General features: G+C 40.2%; 2 protein-coding genes across 7 annotated transcripts in view; one reads left to right on the plus strand and one right to left on the minus strand.

Annotated features, from left to right (window-relative positions):
* The window catches only part of qrich1 (glutamine-rich 1), a 20,777-nt gene extending 1,209 nt beyond the window's left edge, over positions 1 to 19,568 (plus strand). Inside the window, exons 1-12 of one of the 6 annotated variants that reach the window (XM_026167869.2) lie at positions 10,531 to 10,665; positions 11,808 to 12,067; positions 12,142 to 12,210; positions 15,182 to 15,319; positions 15,414 to 16,220; positions 16,588 to 16,747; positions 16,927 to 17,081; positions 17,181 to 17,295; positions 17,660 to 17,768; positions 17,863 to 18,014; positions 18,103 to 18,193; positions 18,281 to 19,568. In XM_026167869.2, coding sequence (XP_026023654.2) covers positions 10,659 to 10,665; positions 11,808 to 12,067; positions 12,142 to 12,210; positions 15,182 to 15,319; positions 15,414 to 16,220; positions 16,588 to 16,747; positions 16,927 to 17,081; positions 17,181 to 17,295; positions 17,660 to 17,768; positions 17,863 to 18,014; positions 18,103 to 18,193; positions 18,281 to 18,470 — 2,253 coding nt within the window. In that variant the 5' untranslated portion in view covers positions 10,531 to 10,658 and the 3' untranslated portion in view covers positions 18,471 to 19,568. The other 5 variants (XM_080301829.1, XM_026167870.2, XM_026167871.2 and 2 more) reach the window with 5 other exon arrangements.
* Positions 5,067 to 8,959, minus strand: LOC113022444 (proline-rich transmembrane protein 3). Its single transcript, XM_026167873.2, has 3 exons — positions 8,698 to 8,959; positions 7,468 to 7,961; positions 5,067 to 7,133 (listed from the first exon to the last, which is right to left on the minus strand). Exons 2-3 carry the CDS (start codon positions 7,943 to 7,945, stop codon positions 5,494 to 5,496), a joined length of 2,118 nt encoding a protein of 705 aa, XP_026023658.1. The 5' UTR covers positions 7,946 to 7,961; positions 8,698 to 8,959; the 3' UTR covers positions 5,067 to 5,493.
* Positions 19,569 to 19,652: the final 84 nt, after the last annotated feature.

Here is a 19,652-nt window from a genome sequence, read left to right on the forward strand (position 1 = left end):
ACGTAACACAAAACAGTATAGAAACCTGGTCGATTATGTATCTGTTCTAACAATGCTTCTTTTTTGGGGGGGAATAAATCTTACATCATTGAAAAAAAAACTGTTTATATCCCTTTAAATGGAGCCAAATTTGTAAGGCAAATACATTTGTGGTTAGAGCAGCAGAGTTGAGTCTGTGGGTTGCATGGAAAGTTTGTCAAAACGTCTCTCCCAGTGCCAAACAGCTTGGAAATGTGTGATTGCCACTGATCGCAGATCAATTACCTCTCTCTCTCTGCATCTTCTCCATACTTTGACCCTACGATCTAATTGCTAGGCCGACTCTGGGCTCAACGCTGAACATAATGTTCACCCACATGTTCAGGTACAGCGCACATGTTGCCAACAACCAGTCCTGATAAAGACCAGAAGCTCAAAACATTAAGCTGTTTGATTCTGGCACAGACGTTTTCGGACAGTTTTTCATGGATGCAACCAACATACTCAAGTCTGCTGCACAACTCACAAATGCATTTTCCTTACAGATGTGTCACCATGTCAGGTAAAATAAACAGGTTTTCCAGTGGCATAAGTTTTATTGCCAAGAAGCATTCTTCTCAAAGAAAGACCAAACACATATTTCCTTACTTTTGTGCTAAATATATGTAAATGTGACTGGTTAATGACAACATAGATGCAGAATTTCAGTTTTGGGTTTATCAATCAGTTGAACTAGAAGATAAATTTAAGATTATTCTGTTATCAAACAACATTCATCTTGAGAAAGAAACCATGCAAGTTAAGTTTACAGGAATATCTCCACATCAAAGGAGACAGATGAGGTGGTTAAAACACTCAGGTACCTCCTAATTAAGGCGTCTTGTGTATATCCTACTGTGAGGGCACCTAGAGGCAGATCCAAGAAACGGTGGAGGGATTAAGTCACTCAGGTGGCTTGAGAATATTATGGGGTCCCACTAGAAGAGCTAGAGGACGTGGCTAGGGAGAGAGAGGTCTGGGTATCTCTGCTAAGGTTGCTGTCCCCCTGACAGGCTCTGAGGTAATTAAGTTTTATTTATAAATCACTAATTCACAGCAACAGCTGTCTGAAGGTGCTTTATATTGTAAGGTACAGATTCTATTGTTCGGAGAAAACCCCAAGAATCAGACGATCTCTAAGAGCTACCTCTTTGCAAGAGTGGGAAGGAAAAACGTTCTTTTACCAAGACATAACCTCTGGCAGGGGAGCGGCAGCCAGTTGGGGAGTGAGGGGAAAGAGAAAAGAATAAAGGAGAACAAAGTGAGACAAGGGCCAAAACATACTACAGGAGACAAAAGAAATACAGTTTAATGTCACGCAGTAGTGGTGTATAAACACAGGCTGGTGTAGAGAGGTGAGAGTGGAGTGGAGAAGAAGTGTTCAGAGTGTCATAAGAGGTCTCACAGCAGCCTAAACCTATTGTAGCAATTGTTCAGGGTCATCTGATCCTAAATGGTTTATCGAAAAGAAACGTTTAAACCTAATCTTAAAAGTAAAGGTTGTGTCTGTGTTTCAAATTCAAACTAAGAGCTGGTTAGAAGGGAGACGGGCCTGATAGCTGAAGGCTTTGCGTTGAATTCTACTTTTAAAAACAGGCCTGCAGCCTGAGAGCAGTTTCTGTTGGGATTATGTTTCTATGAATGTACCCTGAATGTGAGGGTAAAGATTTTAAATTCAGCTCTGGATTTAACAGGAGTCAGTGAAGAGAAGCCAATATTGGGTCAATATTGTGTCTCTTTCTATCCCTTGTTAGTACTTTCTCTGCATTATTTTGGATTAACTGAAGGTTTTTCAGGTAGCTTGTAGAACAGCCTGAAATAAAGGGTTTCAATAGTCAAGCCTAACTTTTTAACATGTTTCTAATTTTAGTGATGCTGCTAAACTAATAGCTAATACTAATAACTTTAGTGAATCTCTGTTTCTGCATCTCATACCATCATCAGGTGAATGTTTGATTTGATATGATAAGAGCACTGTGTTACTGTCGCAGATATTAGGACAGCCAGGCGTGTTTATTAGTTATTAATATTAAGACCAAGCGAAAAGACGCCATATATGAGTATAATTGTTATTTGTTGTAATTTGTTTTAATTGTACGTTTAACAATTAAAAAGCATCTTGTAGTGACAGGTCTTCGTGACTAATTGTGATTTTATATTTTATTTTATGGAAAGTTAGATGTGGTTTGCAGTGCTCAACTAGAGTGACTTTTGTGACACTTCTGTTGCTATAATTAAAAAATAAATAAAAACAACAAATACAATAATTTTCTTACGGACTGAATAATAAAATAAAATAAGTTACTGGCAGATTGGCAGCTGTATGCTATTAAGTTAATGTAAAAAGTATTTACAGTAATTTTACTGCAACTTAAACTACAGCAACATAGTTACTGAAAATAATTTACTGTCATCCAGTTGCCAGTGAGTTAATGTAAAATGTACAGCAACCTGTTCACAGCGTACAGATGAAAGAAAGCAATCCTGCATAAATGTACACATTAAGGAATGCCAAAGGATAGGTGATGGACTGACTGAAAAACACGACAAAACAGTTGAGTATGAGTGTTTTAAACAAATTCAGTCAATGATTGTGTATCCAGTTTTGGCCTCCGATGATAAAGGAAAGGGCAAAGAGGAAACACGGCAGACAGGCTGAAATTCTCTGAGCTGATGGAGCTGTGCTGGTAAGAGGTGTGGCTGAAGGATCAGGAAATACTGGCATGGCAGCCTCACGAGGAACATAATGTCATTACTTGTAAGGGTGTGGATGATAAAATGTTTGAGTCAAAGGCTTCTGAGCGGTGGCAACACTGTTGTTGACATAGTAACAGCAGTATGTTGATGGACACACCACAGGCATCTGGTTAGTCTGAGTGTTCGGGTATTGTGGTGTGGGCTTCTGGATTTACAGGTTTAAGATGCTCGGCAGTTTGAGTTTGATCCTTTGGAGATACGAGCAGTTTGTTAGGGAATGGCAGAAAAGTATATTGAGAAAATACTAGAAACAGGCAAGTGGGGAACTTATTGGACTTGTGATCATTTGTGGCCACAGGTATGGTTACAAAAACCACAGTCATGGAGGAGGGGCAAGAGGGTGAGATGGGGTTGTGGGATGGAAAATTCCAGGTCCCACAGGGAATTGTGAGAACAGAGGAAATGGATATTGTGGATACTATGGAGAGGCAGTTCACGTCTGGGAAACAAGACATGAGGCCTAAATGAGAATTCAGGGTAGGGAAGTGCAGGCACTTCTTAGTTTACAAAGCTTGCAACGGTACCTGAGGGAAGCTACGGATGTAGTAGGGAATACCATAAACATGTGTGATAAGTGTGGGAACTACGTATTGTGGAAACACTGGGAACTGAGGGTACTGAGTCTGCCGCAGGACCTGACCACTTTCACCAGGAGGTGCGATTGGTGTTGTAGTAGGGTTAATGTTGGGTAGCAAAAGGCAAGTAACCAAAAACTCACCATCCGCTCATAAAGGAAGGAGTGAATATTCTTTATCCTGCAAGGAAATAAACTGAGTAAATGTTTGTTTACAATGTTTGACCACAAGAGGGCCCATCACACCTTGATCTGTGAGCACATGCATCAATTAGAAGGTGCAGTAAATGTCAACTGTTCAGAAAACTGTTTAACAATAGATCCACAGATGCTACACGTGTAAACACTCCAGTAGTTTTAATATCTGATTATTAACCATTAATCTTTTTTTTTAATCTAGTGAATCTAAATTCAATAGTATCAATGCATATTCAATATTCATACACTAAATGAAAAGTGTTTGATTTAGAATAATTAGAATATTAAATATATTCAGACTTTTTGATTTGATTGATGTGGTCTGCTGGGTTTTTATGATCTATTCCAAATGAATAATTTACATTTTAAAATTAATCATTAACAAATCTTTTGTTTAAAAGTAAACAGTGAGTCGCCGGACACACCACCTTTAATAAGACAGATGTGAGATGGTATTTAGGCTATTGAAACTTACCAATTTAAGTCACTCTGATGGTCACATTTGAATGTCAGCAAAGTTTTAGGCTAAACATCAATCACACTGCTGCAGGTGTTTGCACAGCACCCACTGCATCATCATCACAAATCATCACAAAGTTTGAAAAACGATTGAGAAACTGTCACTGCAACATACAGCAAATGGAGGCAAGGCATCACACCTTTAATTATTATATAACGGTGCTTTTGTAAAATGATTTCAAAGGTAATCTCCAGAACCACCCCCTTTTCAAACTGTTGACCAATCATTCATTGCCATGTCAACCTGTAGCGGGAGAAGTCTTTGTTGTGTATGATAAGCATGTACTGGACTAATCAGCTCTGTTATCCTGTTTTTTGTGTTTGCGCACCACTGAGAAATACGACATTACGACATATGCATTGGGGCTACTGAAAGTAGAAATAAGAAGATTAAAATATTTATGGGAAAAATAACCATCGAGTTTGCGATTTTAAAAAAACAAAATGTAGGTTTAAAAAAGTTCCAAATTCAGCAGGAAAAAGAAAACTCAGAAAATTTCAAATGTTTCTGAGGTTTTTTCTTGTAAATGTGCCTTTATTTAATCCTGAATTTACCACTTTGTCTCTGTACAATTTTTTTTCTTGTCAATTTATGACTTTTTGAAAATTTTGAGTTCTTCCCAATAGATTCTTTTTTTCTAACACTGGTAGTTATATCAAACAATTCAAGCTGAATAATAACACAACTAAATGCTACTAAGTTTAATTAATTCCCTTTTGTTCGGGATAATTACCCACACCCATGTCTAAAATCGAATGTTTAAATTCTATTCTTTTTTTCACCTCTTCTCAAAATCTTCTGTTTCTCGGTTTTTCAGCTTTACGTAAACCAGTTTTCAGTGATCTAAACATCTACTAAAAGATTACATCCTTACACCTCCATGCTGACTGCCATTATTATGATTTGAACACAAACACACACACACACACACACACACATATTTGAGGCAAAATCAATAAAAGTAAATTTGGTATGATGTAAAACATGGTTAGCACAAAATTTATTCTTTCAATTTCTAAATTTATTGTTGATCATATTATTCATATAAATTCAAATTGATTTACAAACAAGACAGTAAAAACATCCAGTCGCTGTTGGTACACTAATCAGATGTCAACAGATAAGAGATGGTAACCTGCTGAATTAAAGGTCATCTGTCCTACATACACAAATAACACTGACAGAACAAAACATATTAGACCTTTATTATTATTAAATACTCATATTATTCACTAGGAGAAAAAAATCTGACTCAACAGATTTATTTAAGTGAAAGTACCATCATCTTCTCAAAAACATAAAGATCACATAAAAAGTGACAAATTTCAGGTCATACTGACTGTATTTTTGCATTATCAAACCCACCCATAGTAAACAGTTTTTACTAAAAGAAATATTATAGTTTATGTAAAAGAAGTTTATGTCCTTAGAGGTCTGTGACATCGTCATCTGACCAGTAATGCTGATGCATCACTGCAGAGAATTCCTCTCTCATGTATGCAGCAGCTTTAGACTCACTGCTGCCATTATTTTCAGATGCAGCACTGGGTGACTGTACTGGTTCTTTGGCCTGGAAATGGTCTAGAGATGCCGAAATGGACTCTGTGTCCATCCAGCCGTAGCTGATAAAAGCAGGAGGGAAGGGTTTTAGACCACCGTCTTCATCATTGGTGCCCATTGTCCATGAGGGAGGCGGAGGTGTGAACAGACTCCCTGCTACAAGCTGTCCGTGGTGAAAAGCATTGTCAATGCTGCGCCTGAGGTTAATAGGAGATGGGGGCCGCATGTCAAACTCTATAAGTGAAAGAATACACTCACGTTCACCAACTTTTTGCCACAGCAATGCTGCCTGAGAGTCCGAGCTGCTACTACCAGGATCAGACTTGTGCTCTGATATTTGGGTGGATGTTCGATCATCATATGGGGACATTATGTTGTTGCTGATACCTGCTTTTGACAGGTTATATTTGGACCAGTTATTTGGCATCAGGTCTTCCCAGCTTTTATCTGATTTTTTTAGTGGGACTTTCCACACAGTGGCTAACACCCTATCCCAAAAGCTTTTATCCTCCATTCTTTTGAATGCCTCCACTCTGCTCTGCACATGATCACCCCTTGTGTGACCCTTAGATGGAGTCCAGAAGATCCAAGATCCCAGGACAAGCAAAGAGAATCCCCAGGCTAACTCAAGGAGTCTCGCCCAGAACTGACTCAGCCACCAGCCCCAGCCAAAGCGCCTCCAGTTTCCCAGTAGCCCATAAAGCCAGAAGAGACTATACATCTGAAGGCTGCAGCATAGCACCCCAAGGAAAGCGCACCCTGCTATGACTCGCTTTCCGCGCCTCTCGGGCCTCTGTGAAGGAGCCCACTGTGGTAAAGAGGACCTGAGAAAGGGTTGCAGATTGGAAAGGGCCTTTGTGAGGATCCCCAAGCAAAATGGGAGGCCCCAGCAGAGGGAAAGGGTCTGTAGCAAAAGAGGGACAGCAGGGGTTAAAGTTAAAGAGTATAGATCGGCTACAAATAATGCAGAGCAATGAAATATACCAAACCCTCCAACCACCCATGGGTGCTGCAGCTTTAGTGGGAAAAGTAATAAATTTAACCCTTTCAGTGTAACCAGAGCGAGAGCAAGCTGCACCCACAGAAGAAGCTGCAGAGGAACATTATGTAGCGCTGCCAGAGTGGCATGAGACAGAATCTGACGGGTACCATAGGGGTCAAGTATGAGGAGGATGGTACGCAAAGAACCACCCATGATTAGGAAGCTATTTGCCAGGATCAGGGTGTAACAGAGGGGCCGAGGAAGCGTACATGCTCCAGCCGTCCCCACAACTGCCAGGCAAGCCATCAGCAAGAAAAGGCTGGCAGACCCAAAGACGTGCAATTCCCAGGCAAACGCCAGTGTGCGCCTCATGTCGTCCCAGAGCAGACTGGTGCCATTAAAGTTTTTAAGAACAATACACGGCCCAACACCCAGCACGCAGGGGCCTCCAGGTTCTGAAGGTTTATAATTTATCATGGAAGTAAACGCACTGGTATGGAAAGGAAGTTTAGGGCGGTCTCCACCTGAAAGAAAGAGAAGATTTTATATTTTTAATTAAAAATAATTTCATGGTGAATTTTTACATACTGTACTGTTAGCCCGATTACCAGCATAGTTGCACAGCATGCAGTGTCACAGACAGCTACATCGAACCAAAAGATCCAATATCAATCACTTTTACTTTATTTGCTTTTTAAATAGATTTAAATTTGATTTTTCATACAAAAATGTGAAAAGAAGGATATCATTTTATACTAGATCTCACTGTGACCACCTGACAATTTGATGCAGTTAAAGAAAAACGTCAAGTAATGCACTATGTGCGCTACTTCACTTCCATATCACAGCTTTACTTACGAGTTGGGAAGTTGTGTTTCACAGCAGAGGTATGACTCTCTTGTAAGCGCTCTGCTGTTATGTGGCCGCCTTCCAGCAGAGCTCCCTCTGAGATTACGGGTGCACTGGGGTGAGTGTTTCCTGTAATTGAAGTATTAGCTTTGTCAGCTCTTTGGTCCAGAGGCCCTGAGTGGTGCAGGCTGGGTTCTGTCCCCACTATGATTCCAGACCCAGAGTGGGTTTCTTTGCTCAATGGAGTGACAGCCTGATTGATGAGTTGCTGCAACTCCATGCTGCCAACACTATACCGGCTGCCTTCTACAGGGCTTTCTGATTGAAAGATTACTTCCCTGGCCAAGCTGTCCAGGCTGCTGTTGTTTCTGGCTCCACTTTGAGTTGTTTGGACTGAGCCAGAGTTGGATGGTGAATGCGAAGACTGAATAAGGCTTCCAAGTGAAGAGAGGGACACGGTTAGTGTCACAAAGAGCAGACGCCCCATTTTTGACAGCCAAGATCTGTAGAGAAGACAGAGCGAAAGCACTGAAACACGTTTCCATGCATTCAGGTTCCTAATGTCCCTAGCACTAAAATTAACAGTCTAAAAATATGCTTTACAGTTTTTCTGAAGCTAACGCAAAACTTCAGCCAACCAAGATAATAAAAAGCCTCTTTTAATAAAAAGTTCCTCTTTTGTTGCCACACTTTCACAGCAACTAAATAATCAAAAACTGCTTTGGTAAACACAAACATATGTACTAAAAATATTTATTGATGTCAAGATGGCTAAAACTTGATTTTACCTTGAAATAAACACTGAAACACTTTCTTCACAGCCATAATGGGGAGGTAAATGATTATTAAATATATTTAGATTCACACAGACGAACTTTTATGTTTCAGTTCTAAATGACAATATTTTCTACGTGTAATCTGGAGGATGTGCACCCTCTACAATAAATGCACATTTGAATCAGCAAAATTACAACACAACTTTGGAAAAACTGTTCACAATATGAGTCAGTCGGACCAAAAATATAAAGTAGCCATTTCAGTAATAAATCAGGCAGTGTAAACAATAGGTATCTAAATGCAATTAGAAAGACTAGAAAATGCTGTGAATCCAGAAAAACTCTGAAAAACTGAAATATTTTACCCCTTCATAGTTCAGTTATGATTCAGGCAAACATAAGTATAAAACACACATGACAACACATCATTCAGCTGTCAAATCAGTCTAACTCATTGACTTACCTGCGATCAAGTCTTATTTTCTGCTTTCTTTTTAGTGCATCACGGGTTGTGCTGCATCTCTGGTAAAAGTATGTGTAAAGCCTGATTTCTGAGGTGATACACAAGGTGCATCACAGTGAGCCTTGAACATACTGACTGGCGCGCTCACAACTAACTAACGGCTTATTGCACCTGCTGGTTACTTGGCAACTTTCCATCACTATGTCGCTAGTAAAACAAAGACCTGATTACCATGGCCCATTTCTGGAGAAAAAAAGTTGAATAAATAATTCCTGTTTATTGTTTGCAGTGTTCATAAATGAAGGATTTTAAAATGAAAATCAAAGTTGTAAATGACCGACTGTTAATAACAACCTACAAGCCTTCTGTTTTGTTTTAATGGCAGCTGTTTAAAGGTAAATCCTTCTCAAAAGGATTACATTAAGATTCTTACAGTGGCATAAAGTCACCTGCAGTGATAAGCCAGTAAGTCACGAGCCAAGTAAGCTGTTTCATGCCAACTTACTAGCTTATTATTTTTCCAGAGTGTGCATGTGAAAGACTTACGCTTTATGATCAAATTAGGAGAGTGTTAGTCACCACTCAGATGAATCCTGTGGTCTTTTCTCTATCAATAATGGATCAGCTTTCTTTCCTCTTAACGTCCACCATGGTGATAGTGTTCGGGCTAGATTTTTCTAAACAGGCAGATTTTCAGAAACTAGAAGATGTTACATTTCAAATGAAGATTCACCGCATTATGACTTTCGTTTTTTCCATGAACCCTCTTAGTTCCAAGTCATCTTTGCTGACAGCCCCAATTTAGCCTCAAACCATAAACGTAACCCTATATTTTGGAGAAAAGCCAGTATATATTATACTGGAAAAAATAGTTCTGTTGCATATGTTAAAATAATTTTGTCCCCTTACTGCAAAGAATTTGGACATTTTCTTTTTAAATTACATCTTCTAGGATCATTGCTTGTGATGAGAGACCTCAAGGGGTTAATTATAATAGACTCAGAATTTGGGTGTTTTAAAGTCTATAAACAGGGGTGGACATTTAACAAGAACCTATCCTTAACCCTAGATGTGTTGCCAACACCCTGGAAGATGTTAAGCAGTTAAAGAAAAATGTACACATACTACATAAACGCTGCCATAAGAGAGCCCTTGTAGAGTCAGAGATAGTCTGCAGCGAGTGTGGGAATTAACTCTTTCCAATCCAGTGTGTAGAGGACACAGCCTATGCACACAGCGCATCTGTCTAGGTCCACCTTAAGAAGGGCAAGAGGCAGTTTGTTGTGGAGGGAACAGGGGGAGGCCCTCAGTAGCACATGCCTGGCTCTTTAAGGCAGACTGGGGAAGTTAGAACAAGTTAAAGGCACATGCATTCATGTTTACCAAGCTTCAGGAGAACCATCCTGGAAGAAAATGTTTGTGTTCATTTAAAGTCACGTATCTTGATTTCCAGAGTCAGAGGAAATAAATTAAACAGTTAATAATAAAATAAAATGATTAATAATCAAAAACAGAGACATCGTAACATAAAAACAGTTTGACCGAAAATAATAATTTAAGTAAGGAATCCCTACTAAAATATTTTAAAATAAAATAAATAACCAAGGCCAATTAACCACATAATGTGGCCAATATCTATCTAATTTAAAGCTATACAGATCCTACTTTTCTGTAATATTAGAACAGATATCTAATAGTATGACAATGATCAGTCATTATTTTGTCTGATTTTTAAATTAATCCTCAATGAAAGGAGTGGTATTGTAAAAGGCTGTCTATTTATTGCGATCATTCAAACTGGGTATCTGTGTATATAGGTTCTATCATTTCAATGCAAATGACCCTGTTTTAATCTGAGAGACTGTGATTATCTTGCACTGCCAGATTACGGTTGACCCACCGTTACAGATGAGACATGCCCTACCTTTAACTACACAAATGTGGTTGCACTTCTCGTCCAAATGTCATGTAAGTTTTCATAACAGTGCTGCTCTTGCTACCGGGATGGGAGCTGCAGTTATCAGCCCGTTGGTTGGCAGAGCAGTGTGGAGAGCAGCCGCGTTGTTTTCGGGGCCTATACTTCCGTCATTTTATGTCTCACTTGGTAAACAGTGTGTGGGGTTTTGTGCGTGTGTCGCTGAGTGGTGTTTTTTTGGACATACGACGTGGGATTTCGCCGCATAACTAAACCTGCGCTTTGCTGGAAGTGGTAAACTTTTAACACAACCCGGAGCTCAGCGTGAAATAAGCAGACGTCAGAGAATCGGCCAATGGTTAAATTTTATCTCCGTGTAATCACGGCATTGTTTTGCGGTATTGCACAGCTGCTAAAATGTGCTATGTAGCCAAGTAAATGGTATGCTGGTGGTAGCTGTTAGACGTTTATCGGCTTTTTGGTTTTAAACACCGTGCCTTGGCGGAAACAAGAGGATTTCATTTTATTTAAGGTAGCATGACAGGATCCAGAGCAGCCGAGCTAGCTCGCTAGCTAACGTTAGCACAGTGGTTAGCCAGCGAGGTGTTGCTGTGTTAAATACAGTTCGATAGCCTCTATTATGAGTAAAACTATAGCCGTGTTGTATAAGTTACGGCATAAATTATATTGGTATTCAACAGTGTAGAATGCAGTCGGCGGTTGCTACTCAGTGAACTATCCATATGGGTTGTGGCAAAACAGCGCCTAGCTAACATTGTTAAGCTAGCATGCTAACAACTAGCTGTCACATAAACTGTCAATATAATGAAACCAGGCACCATTGTTGGTGCGTTGCTTCATTACTTCATTGCTATTAAACCCAGTTAATCGCTCATAGTAAACATTTAGGTTTACCTTTCAGCTAATCTGTGATTGCAGTGTTTCTTAATTGTAGGAAAAGTTGATTTAAGCAAAGCACAGTCATTGTATTAGCTCCAAGCCAAATGCATTTAACATAGCAACCCTAACGTTCCCAACCTTACTGACAAACATTTAAACTGCATCATTGTAGTTGTATGTAAGAGAGAAAAGCTGTCTCTCATCATTTTACATGAACATTGCAAATGCAGCTTGTTTAGGATGTAATGGATGTAACTGTGCTCTTAGAAGTGTAAAAGAAAAATCTCCTTTCCAGGTCCAGTGACGATGAACGAGCAGGAGAGTGGGGTGGTCTCCTTTGACGAATATGTGCGGCAAAAGGCCCGCACTGTGCCTCAGCACAGGATGAAGGAGTTCCTGGAGTCTCTTGCCAAGGGCCCAGAGGTGCTGCAGGAGTTCAGCCAGCAGGAAGGGGCAGCCACCAGTACAGCCATGGTGTACCATCAGCAGGGTGCCAACTGTGTTTACACAGACAGCACGGAGGTGGCAGGATCTCTCCTGGAGCTGGCCTGTCCAGTAAGACACTTTATATTGGGTGTTGAATTATGTTGTTTGGTGGTTTGCAATTACATGTAAATGTTTTATAACAGGTACAGGTGACCTCAACAGAGATGTCACCCCAGCTGCATCAAGGATCTGAACAGCAGCTTCAAGTGCAGGTTAGTTTCTTCTTGTTTCAGCTGCTCTTGTTATTGGTCGGATCATCTGCCTCCATCTCACCCTATCTCACCCTATCCTCCTCTTTCACACAAACTCTCAAAGTTTGCATCCACACTGCTCAACCTGACCTGGCCCAATGATGTATTCATTTCTAATCATATCCATCCTGGTCACTCCAAAAACAAATCTGAGCAACTTCAGCTCTGTGACCTGCAGTCCCACCTTGTCTTACTGTCAGTGCCACTGTCTCCAAACCGTAGATCAGAGCAGGTCTCACTACCGTCTTTTAAATTCTTGTTGCTATCCTTCTGTCACAAATCACCCTGCCACTTGTCTCCATCCACTCAACCCTGCCTGCACTCTCTTCTTCACCTCTGTTGTGCACTGTTTGTTGCTTTGCATGGTTGATCCTAGAAATTTAAACTAATCGAACATGATGTCATTTGCAAACGTAGTCCACAGAGACTCTTCCTGCCTAACCTCATACAAAAACATAGTGTGTTTAAATTTTATATAGCCGATTGTCCTCTCAGTCTCAGCACACCACAATTACTCACTAGTGTTTGTGTCATTACATAGAGACCAGAATATGTTACAAATTATTAGTTACTGTTTTAAAAAGCAGTGCGTTATTTTTGCATTACTCCATAGCATAGCCTGATACACTGTCACACATATGAGAATGCATCTATGTTGACATTAAAAACCTGAGGCTACTAAGGATGTACCAGTCCAGCTTTTTCCCTTTCTGATCTGACACCACTGCTTTGACTGTGAGTCTCTGCTGATGTACTGATTTGATCTCAGTGTTGGATTAGAAAGCTGTATTTCTCACTGTGAGGAAGAGATTGAAATAAGGGTGGGTAATTATAGATTCAAAATTTATATCATGATATTTCATCAGAAAATTTGTGCTAATTTTGGTGATATAGAAAAAAAAATACAAAAATTTTAAACACTTGCAGACAGCAGCTTTTTTTGTAAGTGTAAGTACATGAAGTGCACTCTCTTACTGAAATGAAATTTGAAATGTGAATCTGTCAAAACAAGATGGCAACAGCATTACATACAGTGACACAGCATACGTCAAATGTAATCACAAAAGTAGCCGAGGTAGTGTTTCCATGTAAGTCTGTATAAACATATAAAATAACTGCTTAACATTTGAGTTTATCAATAACTAAAGTAGCTTAACCTCAAACACCTGCGCAGTATTGTCATATAATTAACCTGAAAACGTTTTTTTTTTTTTTTTTTACCCGGGATGTTTTATGTTGTTTTTTGTTTTTTTTTCTTGGGTTGAGCTGTTTAAACACCTGCAGGTGATTGATTTGGTAATTTCTACCCACCATTGGCTCTTCCTGTCGTAGTAATGCTTAGTTTGAGGCATTTGTTTACTTTTGGGTTACATGTCAGGAGCTGCGAGGCTCTCCTCAAAGTTTCTCCACCTTTTGCAGGAGTGGTTTTCTGGAATATTTGAAAGGTAGCTCCCTTTTTACTAAATCTATCAGAGGCTGACATGTTGCTGTTCCTCTCAGACATGCCTGGGTTTTTCTCCTAGTCCTACATTTGAAAATGTAAATGTGAGACATTGCTGTAGCCAAACCATCAAAATATGACACTCTTATAGCACATAAAATGTGTACTGGTGTTGTCTTTATCAGCTATAGATGTGAATCATTTGTATGAAATGAGGTCATACTCCACTTAAGTTTTCACAAGTTTTGAAAAGGGTTAGGGTTAAAAACAGGCTATAAATTTACAGAATTTATGGTATTTATTATTGAAAAAGGGAGGATATAGAAATATATTCTTGTTCATTTAATCTATTTGCACTGGACTGGAGTCATTAGGCTGCAAACTGGTGTCATTTACAGGCGTTGTACTTTCTTCATCAAGAATGAGACAGCTGGAGTGAAATTAACTTTAACTGACTTGATCACATTTTAAATTATAATTATATCATAAGTTTAGTAAACACTCCTAAAAAGTGTTACACAAAACTTTCCATCTTGCATGACTGGACAGAGCATAATGAGAGTGAAAGTAAACAGGAGGAAAGTTTCCAGTTAAATAAATGCTTCTGCAGATGTACAGATAGAAGTTGTTGGTGTAGCAGCATGAAATGACCCCAAACCTCCCTCCATGCTGTGTTAGCTGTGGCGCTAACTGCTGCTGTTATCTGGTAAACAGAAAACATTGTAGAACTCAAAGGAATGGATCCCATACTGACCCAAAAAGTTGGATCGAGTATTGGACTGATATCCAATCCAAATATCAAAGCAGTGCCTTCTGAGAGGCTACAGTCAGGCTCACTGGAAGGAATCCCTTTCCTACTGAATACAAACAGAAGATCTTTCACTTAGTATTTAAGTATGCATACAGAGCCAACAGGAAATGTGAAAACCACGCAAAGGAGCACTTTACAGAAAAATGTTGTGGTCACAATGATTCTTCAGTAGGAAAAGGTGCAGGTGGAAATGGAGGATACATTTCTGACTGGTTATACTGATTTGTACCATCACATTGTAGTCCTTCTGTGCAATAAAAATTAAAGCAATGTAAATGTTTTTAATGTAATTGGAAAGAGGGTGTTTGCTTTTTGTTTGCCTGTTGTGCAGATAATTAAAGACCTTGTAGCACAATCAATGAAATATCTGTTTGATTAGTAGCAGAAGTTAGTTCTATGAAGTATCACAAGCCAAAAAAAAGATCAACTTTCTCTCAGGATTATGGTTGCTGTTTCATGCTTGTTCAATTCACATTAATGTAATTAAAACAGGATCGGTCACCTCAGACATGGGTGTATCTTACTGAGACTTCAAATGTATAAACTTGAGACGCCTTATGACTTTGATGACTGTTGTGTTGTTCATAGCAGAAATGTCAAAGAAAAGTATTTCAGTGTGTTTATGATTCATAAGGTTGCTTACAAGTCTGTTTGTTTTTCTTACTCTCCCTCTGTGCCAGGTTCAGATCCAAGAACAGCAGGGCCAAACAGTTGGTCAGGTTCTTCAGGTGGCCCACCCCTCTCAGCAGGACATACAGGGAATCTCAACAGCCCAGCTTGTGCAGGCAGGAGAGCTCACAGAGGAGCAGCAACAGCAGGTAGAGGATTAACTTCAGTTACGTCTATCAGGTTTTTCCATGTTTCCCCATTTAAACAAACAAACAAAAAAAACATGTTTACTGTGTTTCACAGATTCAGGCTCAGTTGGTTGCCGCCGTAGCTGGAGGACAACAAATCCAACTGTCAAGTGGCCAACAAATCCAGTTGCAGGGAATGCAGCATATTCAGTTGCCTGGGGGACAGCAAATTCAACTTCAGGCCGGCCAGCAGATTCAGTTACAGGGTGGGCAACAAATCCAGATCCAGACCATTGAGACCATGACTCCTGCTCAGCAACAGGACTCTACCAGGGAGGCAGAGCGGAGGCCCAGCACTATCCCCACTGTTCTCCAACCAGCCAAGAAGCGTAAGATGGATGTCCCCCTAGCTGTTTCGTATGCTGTTCCACAGGGGCAGCAGGTGGCTACAGTTTTAGCCATCCCTCAAGGCCAGCAGCAAAGTTATGTGTCCCTACGACCGGATTTGCTCACAGTTGACAGTGCTCAGCTGTACAGCACTACAGGAACAATCACAGGTCCCCAAGGTGAGACCTGGACCATCCCTGTGTACTCCACTCCACAGCAGCAGGGTGTAACTCACATTGCTATACCACAGGAGACGTATAGCACAGTGCAAGTAACTACCGCCAACGGCAAGGACAAAATGTCCCCAAATTCCACATCGAGGTCTGCCGACGTGCATTCGGCCACCACTGCAACGCAGGAAGAGATCGTGCAGACCCTCTTCCCAGCACAGTTCATGAACGGCAACATTCATATCCCCGTGGCAGTGCAGACCGTAGGAGGGACATACAACACTACACAGTCAGTGCAAATATGGGACCCAAATCAACAGCAGAGTCAAGGGGAAGATGGACAAGACCAGCAGCTCCATCTGCAGGTTAGAAAAGACTCCGTCTTACAGTTGTACTCTGGTCCTCGATGATTATGGCTGGAACTAAATTTGCCCTGTGCAAATGTAACAGAACATAACTGATAATTGTTGCTTTGGTCATAATCATGATGGTGTTTTCAAAAGTTCATGTTTATTTTTAGCCTTTTTTTCCTTTCTGAATTAAGAATGTGAACTAGTTTAACTAGGACTAGTTAATACTACTAATCATAACAATACCATGTTACAACATAACAGTATTATCATACTATGAATTACCATCATGTAATTAATAAGATGTGTTTAACTCTGCTGCCATCTTTCTCAAAAACCTTTTTTTTTTTTTTTTTTTTTTCCCTTTGCTCTTCTACTGCAGGGTCAAGTAGCCACTGAAGCTCAGGGCGAAGCACCCACAGAGATTCTGGTTCCTGTGTGTCTAAAGCCAGAGGAAGGGCTGGAGGTTTGGCGCCTTTGGGTGAAGAGAAAAAATGCTGAACTAAGCAAACGGGAAACAACAAAGCTTGCGCCCATAGGACGTAAGTAGGCCTGTTACAGTTGTCTCAGTAACAGTGAGCTCTTGCTGAAACCAGAGGAAGTCACAACATTTTGCTGTTGGCACTCTGTAGTACGTACTGTTATTCTTAGTCACCTAGAAGTAAAGTCAGTTTTACACTGCTTCTCCAAACGTAGTGTTTTCTGGTATTTCTGCGTTCAGGTCGTCAGCCCCTGCGTTTTCAGGAAGATCTGGTATCCAGTGCAGTGGCGGAGTTAAACTTGGGTCTTTCCCTGATGACTCAGGAGGCACGAGGATCCGAGGACGAACAGTTTGCTCCCGATGTCCTGTATTATGTTTTCTTGTGTATACAGAAGGTTAGTATCTCCATACTCAACCACAAAAAGGCAGGAAGAATAAAACTAAGGCTGAAATTGCTTTTCTGTGTTGTTGGGTTTTTTTTTTCTTTTTTATAGTATCTTTCTGAAAATGGACGTGTGGATGATATTTTCAATGATCCATATTACACTCGATTTTGCGAAAGTTTACACAAAATCCTGCACGACTGGAAACCCACTGTGCATCCTTTAGGTAAGGCAAAATCCACAATTTTGTAATTGTTTTCGATATTCAGGCAGCATTTACATGTCCATTGTCGAGTGTTTACATACATCTTTGACATTTGGGATCTTTTCTGGCATGATTGTCATAGCAACAACCATCAGTCATTCACAAGATTAAAAGAGCTTCTGTTGCCTGTTTGCATTAGCCATGCTAGCTGCACTTTACTAACCTTATGCAGTTAACAGCATTTTTTTTGGCAAGGACGAGCTAAGCAGCAGATCGACGATTTAGTTCGGGATCACATCATCCTGTTCAACATGACGGAGATGCGCTGAAGCCTTAAACACATGCATGTGAATCCTGCCGTACTCATGGTATGTTTTCCTCTTAGGTTATATCATCCCAAGTCACGTGACAGAGGAGATGCTGTGGGAGTGTAAACAGCTTGGCGCACATTCACCTTCCACATTGCTCACAACTCTAATGTATTTCAACACTAAGTGAGTAACCATTGAATGGCCCTTAGTCTTTTATCCTCTCTCTAATCGCTCAGAGTCAAATACCGAATATGGTACAATGTCGTATTTGTTGCAGGTATTTCCACTTGATAACACCTGAACAGCACATGAAAGTAGCTTTCTCTAAAGTCTTAAGACACTCAAGGAAGAACCCAACTAACGCCAAGGACAAAGCAACCAGTATTCGCCTTCTCAAAGGGCAAGGCCTACACAGTGCTGGACAAAAAGGTACTCTCTTGCTCAGGTCGTGATTAGCTCAGTGTTGGATAGCAGAAATGCCCGTTGTTGACCTGTTGCTGTGTACTGCATCATTTAGGAACCGATGACATGTATGAAGAGCAGATCGAGGATCCTGCGAATCCTCTTCGTTGTCCCATCAAACTTTATGACTTTTACCTCTTCAAATGGTGAGCAGCACTTCAGCTTAGTAGGATTTATGTGATGATTACTCTTCAGTTTACACCCCCAGACACATGCTTAACTTTCTTTTCCAGCCCACAGAGCGTTAAAGGACGTAACGATGCGTACTACATGACTCCAGAGCCTGTCGTTGCACCAAACAGCCCGATGTGGTACTCCTCTCAGCCCCTCACAATTCAGCAGGTGGAACAAATGCTGTCTCGCATCATCGTGGTCAGAGAGATCCAGGAGATCATCTGTGTTGTTCCAGAAAATGTGAGCTAGATTGAGGACTTGGCTCACAGGAACTTGTTCTCCAGATTGTTGACTATGCAGTATCCATCCTGACTATTATCATCGATGGCCATTAAAATAAAGTGGAACAACTTCTGAGGAGAGTATCATGATTATGCTCATCAGATCCATAAATTCTTCTCTTCTTATTATCTCTGTTTTTGACCGGTGGGTTGGATTTCTCGTTCTCTTGGCTGCCTTTGTAAGATATCACCTCTGTAACTTTTGAACCGGCAAGTGAGCAAGACTTTAGTCTCTTCTCAGCTGGGCAGAGATGATACACGTTCGTGTACAAAGTCAATCTTATAAATGATTAAACAACTGTAATCTTTTCTTTCTTAACCTCACAGGCTGTTCATGTCTTAATTCTCTAGTACCACTAGTAATAATCTTAAGACAGTTACAGGGACCAGTGCTCACAACTTTTTTTTAAAAATACATTTTGGACCATGTATGATAAGTTTGAATCTGAAATACTTGTGCCTGTTTTTTCCAAAACATAATTACATGATATTGCTTGTGGAATAAGTTAAAACTCAATCATTCACATGGTTAAGTGCTACAGATCGGTGACAAATTGAAGGCAAAACCAGTGTGTTTCAGTTACTTGGTTGCCTGTGCTGCCTCTTTAACTCAGCTGTAGTGAAGGACACAATTTTTCTTTATCTAGAAGATATCCTCTAAATGGGTATTTTAACCATGGTAGTGGCCATGTTGGCCCAAACTCCCCCGCAGGGCACTTTTTGTTTAAGATCCGGTGACTCCAGAGGTCATAGCCTGATTCATAATTTCATAGCTCAAGTATTTCAACCCCTTCCTGCATCCTGGGAGATGCCACTCGTGTCAAAACTGAAGCATTTTAACATAGGATTAATGTGAGCTGAGACGTACTCCCTCAGCATAACTGAGACACCATATACTGTTGGATTTTTTTTCCCTTTAATTTGTCACCTATATCTGTATATTGTAGTCATTCAGATTTTTCTCAGGATAAAACTAACATCTGAAACACCCATCAAGGATTTTTGCCAACGTATTCCTTCATGTATGTGTGTATAGTAGGTTATTAAACAATATATGCAGATGGAATCTTTGTAGTAAGTCATGTCAAGCTGAAACATAATGATTACTGTCTTCTAAAAAGAAAAAGTGAGCTGTGGGTCTTTTTAATAA

This window comes from Astatotilapia calliptera, chromosome 5 (assembly GCF_964374335.1).
Source record: "Astatotilapia calliptera chromosome 5, fAstCal68.1, whole genome shotgun sequence".
Classification (NCBI taxonomy): domain Eukaryota; kingdom Metazoa; phylum Chordata; class Actinopteri; order Cichliformes; family Cichlidae; genus Astatotilapia; species Astatotilapia calliptera.

What these genes read in the sequence shown, in the direction of transcription:
- LOC113022444 (XM_026167873.2), bottom strand. Translation starts at nt 7,945, where the DNA reads ATGGGGCGTCTGCTCTTTGTGACACTAACCGTGTCCCTCTCTTCACTT. An exon ending in GAAACACAACTTCCCAACTC is followed by an intron (nt 7,134 to 7,467) that starts GTAAGTAAAGCT and finishes TCTTTCTTTCAG; the next exon opens with GTGGAGACCGCCCTAAACTT.